General features: G+C 38.3%; 1 protein-coding gene across 5 annotated transcripts in view; it reads left to right on the forward strand.

The window, feature by feature from the left end:
• The window catches only part of XPO4 (exportin 4), a 119,561-nt gene that overhangs the window by 82,156 nt on the left and 20,417 nt on the right, over positions 1-16,988 (forward strand). For all 5 annotated transcript variants that reach the window (XM_019448005.2, XM_019448004.2, XM_019448008.2 and 2 more), the window contains 4 exons: positions 10,325-10,501; positions 11,109-11,251; positions 11,766-11,911; positions 12,718-12,895. In XM_019448005.2, the coding sequence (XP_019303550.2) occupies positions 10,325-10,501; positions 11,109-11,251; positions 11,766-11,911; positions 12,718-12,895 (644 nt within the window). The remainder of the gene's footprint in view (positions 1-10,324; positions 10,502-11,108; positions 11,252-11,765; positions 11,912-12,717; positions 12,896-16,988) is intronic.

A 16,988-nucleotide genomic window follows, 5' to 3' on the forward strand; every position in this document is an offset into this window, starting at 1 on the left:
TAGAATTCATGAAGCTTCATTTGTGACAATTCTGTGGGGTTTTTTTTTTCAATAATTGCCTTAAATACTAGTACCCCAGGAAAAGAATCTACTTACAGCAGATGAGTAGCAACATAAACTAATACAGCTCTTTCAGTCTTTAATCTTTCGTATGTCCTTTCTTTTTAATGTTTTACCCTCTGCAGTGCATGTATTATTTGATCTGTCACTGAACCTGGGAGGTTGTACCAATGCCTGTATGTTTTAAACTTAGTGTGAAATACTTCATATAAAGTAAAAAAAAAAAAAAAAAAAAAAAAAAAAAAAAAAAAAAAAATTCATATGTGTATGAAAGTTGTAAAGAATAATAAAATGAACAACTGTATACCAACCATCCATAGTAAGAAACGGTATATTGATAGAACCCTTTTTTTAACCTTTACATTTATCTCGAGTTTTCTTGCCCCCTTCTTTTATTGAAGACACATTTTTGTCACATCAGTTATTTCTGCAAAATGATTTTTTGTTATCATGTTTGCAAACGAACACTGCTAGTGAACTTCCTGGTCAATGTTCCTGGCACTTTTTTCCTGGCCTCTATAATCTCTGATTGTTTAATTTGTTTCCAGTCCCAGGTCCTTGAAAGAGAAATTATAGTAGCAGCAGCCTCAGGCTGGAAATATGGAATGCAAAGTCTTATCTTATCAGCTTAAGGAACTTCTTAAAGATTATTCCTTAGAAATAAAATTTTCTACGTGAGAGTGAATTGTCCGTGCCCATCTTACTGGATTTTTTATGTCTGAATCATTCGCTTCTCTTTTTATGAACTCATGTAATTTACGTTTACATATGAAGAAAATACTGATGATCAAAGAAAGAACTTTTCAATTTCATGAAAAAGATGTGGAGTTCTCACGTTGGTTATTTATTGTTCAGAGAAAAAAAGATCTAGTTTAGTGGGATGGATCATACCGAATACCTGACAGTAACCATAATCCTGTTGTGGCTAGGAGTAGATTTGCAGTTGTTTGCAATGTAACAATAAAATTTAGAACTACTCGAGCATGAGATGTATTTTCAGTACAAGAGTTATCTTACACACTTTTATGCTATCTCATTTTAGGAATAAACACATACATTATTTTTTTAGAACAGTTTTAGATTCTCAGTGAAATTGAATGAAAATACGGACTTCCCATATCCCATCCTTCACCCTCCTCCACCCCTACAAATGCACACAACCTCCCCTCCTGTCAACCTCCCCCACCAGTGTGGTAAACATCTGTTCCAGTTGAGGAACCAGGACTGACACCTCCTTATCCCCCAAAGTCCGTAATTTACTTTAGAGTTCACTCTTGGTGTTATGTATTTTGTGGATGTTGAGAAATGTGTAATGACGTGTATTCAGTCTTACAGAATCATAGAGAATAGTTTCATGGCTCTAACAGTCCTTCGTGTTCTACCTATTCATCCCTCCTTCCCCCACCCCTAGAAACCACTGATCTTCTACTACCCCCATAGTTTTGCCTTTTCCAGAATGTCATGTAGTTGGAATCAAGTAATCATGTTAGATTTTAATTTCTGAAATTCAGTGTTAAAGGGGGAGCAGATTCACATATACGTATATTTTTTAGAAAGCCACATTTGGTAACATTTTCGTAAATGAAACTAACCACTGTTTCTTTATATTCATAGTTACCAGTCATAAAAGCAGTTTTTCTGTGGCTGACGGGCTGCACATTCACTCCTCTGTACCCTTCTAAGTTAAATATGGGCGTTGAAATGTAAGTGCTGTTATCGTAGTTTGATTACCTTCTCCACCCTCCATCCCCAAATGGAGTAAAGTGGGGTCAAGTAGTCTCATGAGCTCTAAGCCCCTTTCCAAAGCCTTTCTGGCACCAGGCCTGACAATACTTAGGGCATGAGCACAGACAGTCTAGCTTGGACTCCTTCGTCATCCCTGTGCACGTGCTTGGCTTGGCTGCTGGGTGTTGGCCAGAGTGGTCGTGGAGCAGGGCCAAGGTATTATGTATGAAAAAGCACTTGGTCAGGTTTCAGTTCTCCATGGTTAGACTGAAAGATTTAGTTGCCAATTGTCATCAACCAGATTTCTCACACTTTGCCTGATGAGTTACGTGTTGATATCCAAAAGGAACCAGAAGGCTCTAGAAGTTTTGGGTTCTTATTTTAAATCACCATCCAGTGACTAGAGGCTCTTAACAGTGTGTGATCTTCTGCCTTGTCTAATATCAGGGCTTTATAGGAGGGATTATTGCTCTTTCAATAGTAAAAAGGCTTGAAAGGCTTTTACATTTTATTTATACTTTTTTATACACGAATAATTAAAATATGATAGCGTGCATTATATATGCACTAAAGAACAGCAAAGATAGTTTTTAGAAAATGTCCCGCTTCTTCCTTTTGAGATACTAGAGGTCAGAGGATGCTGTTCCGTAAGTTCCTCTTAAGATATGTTACCAGTCTGTTTATTTTGGCAAGATAAACTGTTAAGACTTAACAAATGATGTCTGCAAAGCACGTGCTTTGTTAAGTATATAAACAGGCCACAGATGTTTCTTTGGGAAGAAACTGTTTTACTCATCTCTGTATTCCAATGCTTCGCTCTCAGCATTCCATATATTTTTGTTGAAGGCGTAAAACCACCCTTTTTTCTTGGTGCTAATAATACATCGAGCACTCTGCATGGTCATTTTAGCTGTGTTTGTTCATTTTATGTATCTTTTTTTAGTCCTCAGACCACCAGAGATAATTTATTGTGTCACGTTTGAGACAGATAAAACCTCAAACATGATGTTCTGAAACATGACGAAATCACCGCGAGTGAACCCATGACTCTACCCGGTAACTTTACCAGTACCGCATCGACGGAACCAGTGTGTTCATCCCGATCCTGGGACCCCAGCTGCTCCCCTCTTCCATCCCTGCAAGAGAAGTGACCACTGTTCTGAGTGTTGTCTGTTCTCTTGCTTTAAAATTTTGGGAGTTCCCCGGGTGGCTCGGTCGGTTGAGTGTCCATCTTCAGCTCAGGTCATGGTCTTACTGTTTGTGGGTTGGAGCCCCACATCGGGCTCTGTGCTGACGGTTCAGAGCCTGGAGCCTGCTTCCGATTCTGTGTCTCCCTCCCTCTCTGCTCTTCCCCTACTCACACTCTGTCTCTCTCTCAAAAATAGATAAACATTTAAAAAAACTTAAAAAATAAAGATTTTGATCACTTGTATGTACAGGATGTATCGTTGTGTGAGTGTTATACCACAGTTTTTCTCTGTTCTGCTGTAAGTGAACTTTGGAGTTTCCCTTTTTTTTACCATTACAAACAGCATTACAGTAAACATTCTTCTGCATGTTTACTAGTATATATTTGTGAGAGGTTTTCTAAGGTACCTCCAAGTGGAATGTTTGGATGCTGGGACATGTAAATGTTCAGTTTCACAAGATAGTTTCAAATTGATTGCTGAACTGATGGGACCCACTACATGTTCAGCAGTGGTGTGTGCGAGTTCCCTGTCTTCACCATCATAGTTTTGCCAAACTTGTAAGTATATGATACGGTCTTGGTTGGCTTTCCCGGGTGCTGATAATATTGAACATCTTTATATAAATATATGATTCCCATGGTGAGTCTTATGAAATGTTTGTTCAGTCCATTGCCCACTTCCCTATCAGGTTGTCTTTTTTCTTACTGCCTTTTTTTTTTTTTTTAATGTTTATTTATTTTTAAGAGAGAGATACAGAGTGCAGGCAGGGGAGAGGGGGGCAGACAGAGAGAGAGAGAGAAACACAGAATCTGAAGCAGGCTCCAGGCTCTGAGCTGTCAGCACCCGACATGAGGCTCGAACTTACAAACTGTGAGATCATGACCTGAGCCAAAGTCAGACGCTTAACCGACTGAGCCACCCAGGTGCCCCTTTCTTACTCCTTTGTAGACATTTTTCATCTATTTGTACACTCATTTTTTTTGTCAGTTACTTGTTGCAGATTTATCCTCCTGGTTTTGTGGCTCTTCTTTTCACTTTATGGTACCTTTTTTCTTATTCCTAACTTGGATTAATGTTAGATTTACAGAAAATTGCAAAGAGTACTTTTTACCTAATTTCTTCTATCATTACCATGTTATATTATCACGGTACATTTGTCAAAACTAAGAAATTAACATTAGATGCATTGTCATTAACTAAACATTTAGTCTTTATTTGGATTTCATCATATTTCCACCAGTTATTTTTCCTTTCTGGGATCTAATCCTGGACACCATATTGCATTTAGACTTTATGGTATCTTTTGATGAACAAATGTTCTTCATCTTAGTGGAGTTGAACTTACTGTCATTTCTTTTATTAGGAGTGTCTGGTTGGCTCAGTCAGTAGAGTTTGTGGCTGTTGGTCTCGGGGTAGTAAGTTTGAGCCCCATGCTGGATGTCGAGATTACTTTTAAAAAAATGATTTGCATTATTAGTTCCTTGTTTCAGACACCTATCCTTCCTGTGTTTTCTTCTAAATGTTTTTAAAGTTTGCCTTTCATGATTTTGCCATCTTAGAATTTAATTTTGAATATGGTATCAAATAAGGATTCAGTTTCCTTTTTGTTCTCATGGATAACAGATTTGTCCAGCAATATTTATTTATGTGTCTCCCTCCGTCTATTTTTCCCCCATTTTATTGAGAAATAATTGACATACATTCCCTTGTAAGTTTAAGGTGTATAGCATGATGGTTTGATTTACATATATGTGAAATGTTTGCCACAATAGGTTTATTAGTTAATATCTGTCATCTTATATGGATACAATAAAAAGAAGACAATTTTCTCCTTGTGGTGAGAACTCTTCAGATCTCAAATAACTTTCCTGTGTATCACACAGCAATGTTAACTGTAGTCATCATGTTGTACATTACTTCTCTAGTACTTATGTATCTTATAACTGAAAGTTTGTACGTTTTGACCACCTTCCTCTAACCAGTTACACACACACACACACACACACACACACACACACCCGCCGCCCCACATCTGCTAACCACAAATCTGATATCTTTTTCTGAGTTTGGTGGGGTTTTGTTTTTTTGTGTTTTATGGGTTTTTTGGTTCTACATTTACATGAGATCATGTAGTATTCGTCTTTTTCTGACTTATTTCACTTGGCAGAGTACCTTCAAGGTCTATCCATGTTGTCACAAATGGTAGATTTTCCTCATTTTTTTTTAAGTGGCTGGAAAATATTCCATTGTGTATCTATACCATAATTTCTTTATTCATCTGTCGATGGACACCTAGGTTGTTTCCATGTCTTGTCTGTCATAAATAATGGTGCTATTAACATGGGGCTGCAGATTATCTTTTTGAGTTTTTATTTCCTTTGAGTATATTCCCAGAAGTAGAATTGCTGGATCATATGGTAATTCTATTAATTTTTTGAGGATTCTGTATACTGTTTTCCATAGTGGCTGTAGCAATTTATGATCCCACCAACAGTGCATAAAAAGTTCTCTTTTCTCCTAATCCATGCCATCATTTATATCATTTATTATTTTTTTAATCTTTTTTTTTTTTTTTAAAGCTTATCCATTTATTTTGAGAGTGAGAGCGCGTGTGGGAGGGGCAGAGAGAAAGAATCCCAAGCAGGCTCCGTGCCATCAGCATAGAGCTCAATGTAGGGCTTGATCCCACGAACTGTGAGATCATGACCTGAGCCGAAATCAAGAGTAGTTGGATGTTCAGCTGACTGAGCCACCCAGGCACCTCCCCGCCCCCCATGCCATCATTTATTATCTCTTGCCCTTTTTATGATGGCCATTCTAACAGGTGTAAGGTGAGGTCTCGTTGTGGTTTTGATTTGCACTTCCCTCATGACTAGTGATGTTGAGCATCTTTTCATGTACCTGTTGGCCATTCCTGTATCTTCTTTGGAAAAATGTTTAGGGGCGCCTGGGTGGCGCAGTCGGTTAAGCGTCCGACTTCAGCCAGGTCACGATCTCGCGGTCCGTGAGTTCGAGCCCCGCGTCAGGCTCTGGGCTGATGGCTCGGAGCCTGGAGCCTGTTTCCGATTCTGTGTCTCCCTCTTTCTCTGCCCCTCCCCCGTTCATGCTCTGTCTCTCTCTGTCCCAAAAATAAAAAAAAAAAAAAAAACGTTGGAAAAATGTCTATTCGGGTTCTTTGTTCATTTTTAAATTGGATCATTTGTGGGTTTTTTGCTATTGAGTTGTATAAATTCTTTATGTATTTTGGATACTAACCCCATATCATCTTTATGGTTTGTAAATATTTTTTCCCATTCTACAGGTTGTCTTTTCACTTTGTTGCTGATTTCTCTTGCTGCCAGCAACATTTATTAAATAGCCCTTCATAGCTCAAAGATCCACGACTACTGCTGTCATATATCCAGTTTTCACATAAAAGCGAATGTTTCCTGAGCTCTCTAATCGTTTCCATTGGTCAGTTCTATATTTATGCACCTATATTTTACTTTGTTCTAAGGGGTGTCTAAATATGATAGGACATACCCCTATCTGCCAGTTCTTCAGAAGAGTCTTGGATATATTTGGCTTTCTATTCTTCCATATAAAATTTGTAGATTTCTCAAGTTGGGTTGTGGTAAAGATTATGGGGAATCTTTGGTGAGGCATGGATATCTCTCTTACATTAATTCTATCCATAAATGTGGTATTTCTCTGTACTGATTTAAATACAATTCATTGTCTTTAAGTAAAAGAAAAGCTTTTTTTACGTTATATTTTTGTTACTATTGTGAATAGTATCTTTTTTAAACCTCATTTTTCTGATTGCTGCTCGCATAGAGAAATAGAGTTGGTGTTTATATATTGATCTGATAACCTTTCTAAATTCTTACTGGTTCTAATAATTTGTCTTTTCAGTCTTCTGTGGACAATTATAGCATCTGCGAATAATGAAAATTTTGCTTTTCAGACTTAACAATTTGTATTTCTTTCTCTTATAATACATTTCTTATTGTACAGTGTAGATACAAGTGGCAATAGACGATATCTTTTCTGGTTCATCATTAGGAATAATGTTTGCTCTAGGCTTTTGAGCTATCTTTTATCAGAATTGCTAATAGGCTTTTGTAAAACATGAATATTAAATATTACTAAATGTGTTTCTGCTTAATCTGTTAATGAACTAAATTATTTCTAATGGTAAAATTACCCTAGCATTTCTGAGTTGAACCAAACTGGATGATCACATACCATGGCCTTTTATGAACAGCTGGATTTGTTTGTTGTCAGAATTATAACAGCTCTACAGATCACTTTCCCAATGCATTCTATTTTTCTCTTCTCTACATCAGTTTGTATAAAATTGGTTGTTTTGTGGGGTGCCTGGGTGGCTCAGTTGGTTGAGCGACCGACTTCAGCTCAGGTCATTATCTTGCTGTCCGTTGAGTTCGAGCCCGAGTCAGACTCTGTGCTGACAGCTCAGAGCCTGGAACCTGCTTCAGATTCTGTGTCTCCCAATCTCTCTGCCCCTCCCCCACTCATGCTCTGTCTCTCTCCCTCCCTCTCAAATATGAATAAGTGTTAAAAAAATGTTTTTTAATTGGTTTAGTTTTCTTCTAGTTTAGTAGATCTCACCTGCAAATCTACTGAGCCTGGTGTTTGTTTTTTTTTTATGTAAACTAACTAAAAATTTTAAATGGTTAGTTGTGGGAGTATCCAAGTTTTCTTTTTTTCCTTTTTTCCTTGATCCAAATACCAAGTCACATTTTTTCTAGGAATGTGTCTGCTTTTTGTAAGTTTTTACTTCTACTTTTTTCTTCACATTTATAATTTTAATTTTTTTAACTAATTCCATTTCAGAATATAATTTTAATGTGGTAAAAATGGAATATGGTGATTGGTAAAAGTAATTCAAACAGTGTATAAAATTAAAATTCTTGGGGCACCTGGGTGGCTCAGTCGGTTAAGCATCTGACTTCGGCTCAGGTCATGATCTTGCAGTTCGTGAGTTCAAGCCCCGCGTTGGGCTCTGTGCTGACAGCTCAGAGCCTGCAGCCTGCTTCAGATTCTGTGTCTCCCTCTGTCTCTGCCCCTCCCCTGCTCATGCGTGCGCGCTCTCTCTCTCTCTCTCTCTTTCTCTCTCTCTCTGTCAGAAATAAACATTAAAAAAAATTAAAAATTAAATTAAATTAAAATTCTTCAAAAATTTCATTTTACTTATCATTTTCTTGCAATCTCTTTACTCACACATAGGGTTATAAAATACCCCCTCCCCCACCATTATGGACATTTAATACTCAATAATTGTTTTAAAAGATTTTTTTTTTTTTTTGGTAAAGCAAGTAGTGAGAATTAAACCAAATCACTTGTAGTTTTCACTTCCTGAAACTTGTTACTATTAATAGTTTAATGTATTTTTTCCAAATTTTAAGTCCTATCAATTAAATTTGTTAAATAAAAACAAAATCATTACTTTTATTTATATTATTATGAGCGTTTTTTCACGTCATTAATGAGTGTTAGAAATCATGATTAGGGGAATGGTTCATAAATTTATTGGCATGGATTTAAGGAATATTGCAGCAGACATTTTTAATTTACTTCTTTTTGAGAGAGAGCACCACTCGTACATGCGTGCCCAGAGAGTGGGGGAGGGGCAGAGAGAGAGAGAGTCCCAAGCAGGCTCCGCGCTATCAGCTTGGAGTCGGACGTGGGGCTCAAACCCGTGAACTGAGAAATCATGACCCGAGCCAAAATCAAGAGTCGGATGCTTAACTGACTTAGCCACCCAGGCGCCCCCAAACATTCTCATGTGTAAGTCACCCTGTGACTCTGTTGTCAAGTAGACATGCTTAGGTCAATTTCATGTTCAGTTAACCCTTCAAATGGTGTCTTGTTCTACATTAGGCCGTTCTTCACAGCTGCTCTCCCATGAGGTAATCAGGCTTTAGAAGAGTGGCTGAGTTCTAGGGGAAAGAGGAGAACTAACAAGCATAGCACTTGAAACTATATTTGAGATTATTTTATGTTTTCATAACCTTCTTTGTTTCGTAGAGTATTTCTGGTGGCATTTAAAATGAAATAGTCTTTTAAAACTTGCAAAAGACCATGAGAAATAAGAGTAGAAAGTCAAGATTGAGTCATCAAAGCAATTGAGAGATGCAGGCTATAAACTTACCTGGATTTAACAATAAATTTGACTTCTTAGATTTCAATTTGAAGTGCCCTATAATTTTTTTCCTCCAGTTTTTTTTTTTTTTTCTAATGGAGTGAGATCTTTGCTCCAATTTAACCTCATTGTTGGTAGATAGGAAACATCACAATGGTTTTGTTTGTTTGTTTGTTTTTAATATCTGGCCACCTTACCTAATAACTATTCTAATAGTTCTAAGTTTAATCTCCTTGGATTTCTTTTTCTGAATATCACCTGCAAATAATCATTTTTTTTTTTTTTTTTTTTTGCTTTTGCTTTTCTTTCCAGTTTTTTTGCACTTACTCCTTTTCCTTGCTGTATCAGCTAGGCCCTCCAGGTGTTAAATAATAATTTTATTAGGACTGCCTAGTTTACTCTTAAGAAAGTCACCATTTAGGGGTGCCTGGGAAGCCCAGTCAGTTAAGTGTTGGAGTTTGGCTCAGGTCATGATCTCACGGTTCATGAGTTCGAGCCCTGTGTCAGGCTCTGTGCTGACAGCTGACAGCCTGGAGCCTGCTTCAGATTCTGTCTCTGGTTCTCTCTGCCCCTCCCCTGCTCACCCTATGTGTTTGTCTCTCTCTCTCAAATATAAACAAACATTAATTTTTTTTTTTAAGTTTTAAGTCATTTTGTGAAAAATTTACCAAAGAATGAAGGGGAAAATGAAAAGAATGTCATAAGATAATTTAATAAGGACTTAACATCTATGAAGTTCTCCCTACATATTCTTAAATATGCTGGTTAGACCAGTCTGTTTTCATCATTCTTCACTTTTTCTAAAATCATTTAGAAGTGTATAGTAAGTACACAATATTTTTATTCTAACAGGTCTCTTGACTACAGAGAAATGTTAATACGATTTTAATTTGAAAAATACATGTTCCATGAAGTACCGAACAGCTAGTTTTCTTAAAAAGTAAACATTAATTTCTGTTTGCTTAAGCATTATTTAGATTAAGTTAGAAAGATTTTAGAAGGTTTAATAAAAAGCTTACACATTTTTACTGCAATGTTTGATTAGTTTTAGAATGTGCTCAGTCAGCGAGATTGTTGAATAATTGGGAACCTTTGCTACAGGAAAAACTCATAAAACCATTTATATGTATAACCGTGTAACTCTTGTTAGCATTCCCATCTTCTTTCTCCAGCCATTTGTTTTATGAGTGTTCTTTCCTCTTAGCTTGATAAAGATGACATGGTGTACATGGAAGCCTATGACAAATTGCTGGAATCCTGGCTGACTTTGGTCCAAGACGACAAACATTTCCACAAAGGCTTTTTTACCCAACATGCAGTTCAAGTTTTCAATTCCTATATTCAGTGCCACCTCGCTGCTCCAGATGGCACGAGGAATTTGGTAAGCTTCAAGCTGGATTGTAAGTAAAAATGCATTTCATCATAGCTCTATTTCGTCTCTTGTATCCTATTATACATTGTATAATACTAGAAATTTAGGGGGACCGTCCTCAGAAGATTCGCTGAGAGCATTAGAGAGCAAAAGTAACCCTGTTGTCTCAATGAGTTCATATTTGTGGGTGCTGCTTGTAGTTACCCCGTTTCTCTTCAGTTTTCAGTTATCCGCCTATGTCTTCCTAGTTGTTGAGTGATATCAATGACTTCTTGCGTATAAAGCACCATGGATCTTAAAGATGTCAGGTCTTTTCAGTGACAGAAGTTAAATTCTCAGGGGTGGGAGGTGGGTTGTGAATGCAGTTTGCTGTGTTTACATATGTGCACCATGGGGTGATACCTTCTATTTCTCGCTCTTCCGTGCCCCCCGCCACCTCTTTCTTTTGGAACGACCAGCACTGTCATTCCAGCAGGCTCTAGACCACTGGGTTGGCTCTGTCCAGCTCTTCTCCTTGTGTGAAGTGCTGAAGTTATTTTACAGTGCAACAGAAATGCATGATTTGTTGCACAAAGGAGTGCAGCTCCTCACTCTTTCTTTCTTTCATTGATAATAGACTGCCAATGGTGTGGCCTCTCGTGAGGAAGAAGAAATAAGTGAACTTCAAGAGGATGATCGAGACCAGTTTTCAGATCAACTAGCCAGTGTAGGAATGCTAGGAAGGATTGCTGCAGAACACTGTATACCTCTTCTGACAAGGTACACACAGTCCAAAGAAACCCCATGGAGCAAATACTCTCTATTCACAATTCCCTGGAGAGCACTTAAAGTGTTTAAGGACTTTAAACACCCCCACCCCGTATCCCAGCACACTGGAACAAACGGACAGAAACATACTCATGGTTGCATTCCTTGGCTTGTCCATTTGGAGCCCAGGCACTACAGCATAGATGGCAGAGAGATTGTGGAAAACATGGTATGAGAACGATTTGACCCATGTCAGTACAAACTTGGAATGAGCAGTTTTCGAATGCCTGTTGTAAGCCTTGATTGTTTGTGAAGCAATGTTTTAATTCTATGTCATAAAGAATAAACCACAACTCCTATACTGCTATGAGAACAGCTGTGTACTACAATAAATATTTTCATATATGTGCTTCTGTGCTAACATCTTAATTTATGTTGTCTAATAAATGGAGATTACGTATACAGTTTGTTCTAGACCTTTGCTTCTTGAACTTTACGAAACTTCGGGTTTTCTCCCCCTTTTTAGCCTGTTAGAAGAAAGAGTAACGAGGCTCCACGGTCAGTTACAGCGGCATCAGCAGCAGTTACTTGCCTCACCTGCTTCAAGCACTATAGACAACAAAATGCTTGATGACCTGTATGAAGATATTCACTGGCTTGTTTTAGTTACAGGTTGGTGGGTTGTTTCTTTCTGAAATGTAATCGCCAACTGAGCAGTTTAAAGTTCTTACGTGTTAGAAGAAGCTTCGTATGTTAGAAATAAGTTCCGTACGTAGTGTTGGATGAAATTTGAATGCAGATGCTGTATATCACAGAGCTGTGGATGCATTTTTTACAAATATTGGCCGACATGCATATTTAGTGCCTGTTGCATACCAGATGTCTTATGTGGGATTCATTGCAGCCCAGTAACTTAGTACTGTTGTCAGGTGTCATTATTATTACTATCCTCATCTTGCAAATGAAGAAGCTGAAAGAGAGAGTTTTAAGAAAGTAGCCGATGGTCACACTGCTGTTAATTTCCGGAGCCAGAATGCAAATCTAGGCAGTCTGACTTGTCGGGTCTTCTTTTATAACCATACTGTCAATGTTTCTGTGTTTTTAATAATCAAGAAAAAAAAATCTTAATTTTGGAAAAGGCACTCCCAAATATTGACTTTTGATATAGATAATAGAATTCCTGTTAATTTTACAGAATATAGTACTAAAAGTTATTAAAAGATAGTAGACTAAAAAGCCTACCTATCAGTATGAATTATAAAATTGGTGAATAACATATTTGTCCTTTGTATTTTGAGAGTTAATTATCTGAGAAATAGTTTCTACTCATCAGACTTGAAATTAACATTAACATTTATAATTTACTTTTACATCAGCTTAATATGTATGTAAATCAGATAAAACTGAGAACATTTATAGTGCAATTTGATAAATGTAGATTTGTTAAGTGTTCGTTTTTAATTTTTTTTAAACTGAAGGCTACCTCTTAGCTGATGATACTCAGGGAGAGACTCCGCTAATACCTCCAGAAATAATGGAATATTCCATTAAGCATTCATCTGAAGTTGACATTAATACAACACTTCAAATTTTGGGATCTCCAGGAGAAAAGGCTTCTTCCATCCCAGGGTACAACAGAACAGATTCTGTGATTAGGTAATATGAACTCTATAGCTGTGCTCTTGTAATTGATAATGTTTTAAATAAATTCTGAGTGGATGGGTAGATGACTCCTGTGTTAGCCACATTGTAAATCTGATACGTGAAAGAAAATAAAACTTGGAGAAGCCTTGAAATAAACAAGGATGGCAAGTACTCGGTATATTTAAGCAGTGCCACTCTGGTGAGAATTGACAGCTATATCCTGTACTGAGGAAAACACTTGTCAAATCACTCTGGATACAGTGTAAGTTTGAAGGGACATGTCCCTTGGCCATCAGAAAGCAGTGCCGGTGTGGCGCAGGTGCCCTAAATGAGTGAATCAAAGTCTGTGAGCCTCCTAGACACCAGGTGAACATTAGCAAGTTTTTATTGTTCATAAAGCTAAAACTACATTTCAGTGGCTTTCTGAAGGAAAACTATGATTCTTACCTTATAAAATCGAAGTATTTGTTCGGAATATGTGAAACTTGAGTGTCCTGTCAGGTAAAGTTAGAAGACAATTGTGTGCCTCAAATGAGAATTCACTTTGATCTTCCTATGAGTAGTGGCAAAATTTTTATTAATTCTTAATGGTGAAATTAAGGAAGGATAAACCTAGACCAAATATCCTCCTACAAGTGGGTTTAAAACCAACATTTGAAATTTCAGTATCTTTAAAGTTAAGTTGCAGGCAGATACACCAATAATGAAATAACACTGGTTTTTGTCAATTGCAGAATCAGTAACTCAAGCAGGGTGCTGTCCCCTTCATCTTTTTAATTTAATTCAAAAATACATGGATATCACTTATACCTGTGTAGTAGAAAACAGGACTTTTTTTTTTTAAAAAACTATCAAGGAAATGTTTAGGAATTTATTTCCTTTATTATTTTATTTTCTTGTTTGAAATAAAATATCAATGCTCTATTTTTGAAAAAGTTTTATCTCTTCTTTTGGGGATTACTATAGGCGCTAGGTTAATTGCTTGTGAAAATCATTGGTTTTGCTTTGGTTTGATTCATGGTGAATGTTAATTTCAAAGGCAGCTCATTTCAGAGGGCTGTCATATTATATTCTTTGTCATATTTCTTGCCTGGGCAGTACCATCAGGTATGCTTTCCTTGTATTTTCAGTGCTTTTTCAATTTTTGCGAGTCTAAGGTATCAGTGTGGGAGCAAAATATTTTTGTATCTGAGAGCACAGACTATGGAGGGTTGGAAAACAAACCAAAAAAAAAAACCAAAAAAAACCCTATTTTTTTTTTAAGTCCAAAGAATTAATGTGAAATTGAAAGGAGTATGAGAGAAACATTCCTTGTTTGTAAAAAAGTTCACATTTCTTGAAGAATTTATCCTCTGACAAATAATTAATTGAGTACCAGGTACTGTTGTAGGCATTTGGGATACATCACTGAGCAAAGTAGACAAAAATCATTCCCCCTTTGAAGCTCCTTGTAGGGGAAAGATAATGAACGGATGAGAGGAAGGAAGGAAGGAAGGAAGGAAGGAAGGAAGGAAGGAAGGAAGGAAGGAAGGAAGGAAGGAAGGAAAAATAGTGTTAGAAGACTACATGCTCTAGATAAGAAACTGAACAGGGTGAGGGGATTTGGAGCGCAGATTCGGGGACTGTGTGTAATTTTAAGTAGTGTAATCAGTACAGACTTCATTTGGAAGGTGACTTGTCAGCAAAGACTTGAGGTTGGTGAGGGAGGCCGTGAAGGCCTGGGGAAGAGTATTCCAGGCAGAGCGAACAGGGAATGCTAAGGCCCTGTGGCACGTCTGGCATATTCAGGCAATAGTAAGAACTGCCATTGTGGGTTGAGCAGAATGAGGTGGAATTTTGTCAGGAGATCAAGATAGAAGGGAAAACAGAGGGATATCAGATCAAGGCTTTAGCCTTTGCTCTGAATGAAGTAGGGTGCTGTCGTAAGGTTTGAGCAGAACTTCTGTGCAAAAAGGTTCCTCTGCTGCACTGAGAGTAAACTATGAGGACAAAAATGGAAGCAGGGAGACCAATGAAGAGGCTAATTGTAGTAATCCAAGAGAAAGATGATAGTGTTCTGAATCAGAGTGATAATAGCAGATGTGAGAAACTAACAAGCTCTGTCTGACTCATTTTGCAGACTTTTGGCTTATGAATGCAAAGGTAATTCAAGATTCATTTGTAGAGTATGGGAAACTGTGAGTGCTGTCTGAAATATGAAGTATGTTTAGATACCATACTTAAGAAATTAAAGTAGGATTAGAAATCGGAAATATCGGGGGGCCTGGGTGGCTCGGTCGGTTAGGCGTCCAACTTCGGCTCAGGTCGTGATCTCACGGTCTGTGGGTTCAGGCCCCACATCGGGCTCTGTGCTCACAGCTTGGAGCCTGGAGCCTGCTTCGGATTCTGTGTCTTTCTTTCTTTCTCTCTCTCTCTCTGCCCCTCCCCTGCTCACACTCTCTCTGTCTCTCAAAAACGAATAAATATTAAAAAAAAAAAAAGAAGAAACTGGAATTATCAACAATTAAAAAATGTTTTGTACGTAACGTGTGTGTCAGCTACACTTTAGTTACAAAAATGTTTTGAGTTGTTCCTCCACCTCCCCCATATGCCAGGATCTGAGGCTACAACAGGAGTCTGGTAAGAGGGATAGAGGAGCGCCTGGGTTGACCTAACCTGTTGGCAGGGGAAGGATCAGGGGGTGCTTTGGAGAGATTTATTTATTTAGGCAGATAGTTGAGGGATGCGTAGGAGTTTGCAACATGCAGCAAAAGGTGAAGAGGATTCCAGGCAGCGACAACGGCAGAGGCCGAGGCCTGGGAGGAGAGCATGGCCTAAAGCAAGAGGAAGTGTGGTGTGGCTCACGTGTGAACGTGGAGGGGAGAGACGTTTCCAGAGGTGGAGAAGTAGGGTTGGCGCTGGGGATCGGGCGACTGAGGTAGGAGTGAAAGTGGTGGAGGACGTCGGAAATGGGCAGGTGGACCGGTCAGACGGTCGTAGCGGGGTTGTGCCGCGGAGGGTGGATTCAAAGGGCGACCAGGCAGGTGAGGAAGCGTTTCCACTGGTAAAAGTGGGGGTGCAGAGAGGCCGGTGGCTGTGAGAGGTTCTGTCAGAGGCGGCCCCGTGGGACTGTGCTCGCCCGACGGGCTGTGGCAGTGAGGCCGCAGGAGCCCGCGCTGCTTTGCCAGAGAAAGGCAAAGCTCTTGCTCGTTCTGAGTCTTAACGTAACGGAGAGGCAGGTGCGTAAAAGCGTGCGGTGCCAGATGAAGCGACGGTTCCGAATTGTGTGTGTGGTGTGGGAGTGAATGACCGAGTAGCGGATGACGCGGACTTTACAGGTCAGGAGCTCTTCAGCCCTTTGCATTACGGGACGCTCAAGAAATCACACTGTCAGCTAAGAGATGATTAAAAACAGTTTTTGATAGTAGATCTTCGTGATGTTTTGCATAAAACTAGGTTCAAAGAATTGAGGAACCCTGCTATTTTAAAACTGCTTTTTCCATTTATGCGAATAGGTTTTCTCCGTGTTTCTATAAAAATGAAAAAGGAATCAAATCAAATTATGCTCAACTGTGTCTCATTCTAAGAATAAGGAATTTATATATATATATATATATTTTTTTTTTTAATGGCTGCTAATTTTTTAAAAATAATTTATTTTTTAATTAGCCATTTTTTTTCACAGATGCATGAACTAATTTGGAAAAACAAAATCCTGGTACATTAATCTCATTCACAAATGCATAGAATTTTAGTTTTATGTTTAATACATTTTTTTTAACTTTTTTAAATGTTTATTTTTTTTGTGAGAAAGAGAGAGAGACAGAAGGAGCGCAAGCAGGGGAGGGGCAGAGAGAGAGAGGGAGACGCAGACTCCGAAGTAAGGTCCAGGCTCTGAGCTGTCAGCATAGCCTGACGCAGGGCTCGAACTCACAAACCGCGAGATCATGACCTGAGCCCAAGTCAGACGTTTAACTGACCAAGCCCCCGAGGCACCCCTATGTTTAATAATTTAAATTTGTGTTATCTTCGCTCAATTGTATACTAATAAGTCCAAAACACATTTTAGAACCAAGTCTTATGGTCACTGGGAATTTTTAAAATGACTTTTCAATAACTAGACATT

This window comes from Panthera pardus, unplaced genomic scaffold (genome assembly GCF_024362965.1).
Source record: "Panthera pardus isolate Hobbes unplaced genomic scaffold, ASM2436296v1 HiC_scaffold_1, whole genome shotgun sequence".
NCBI classification, from domain to species: Eukaryota; Metazoa; Chordata; class Mammalia; order Carnivora; family Felidae; genus Panthera; species Panthera pardus.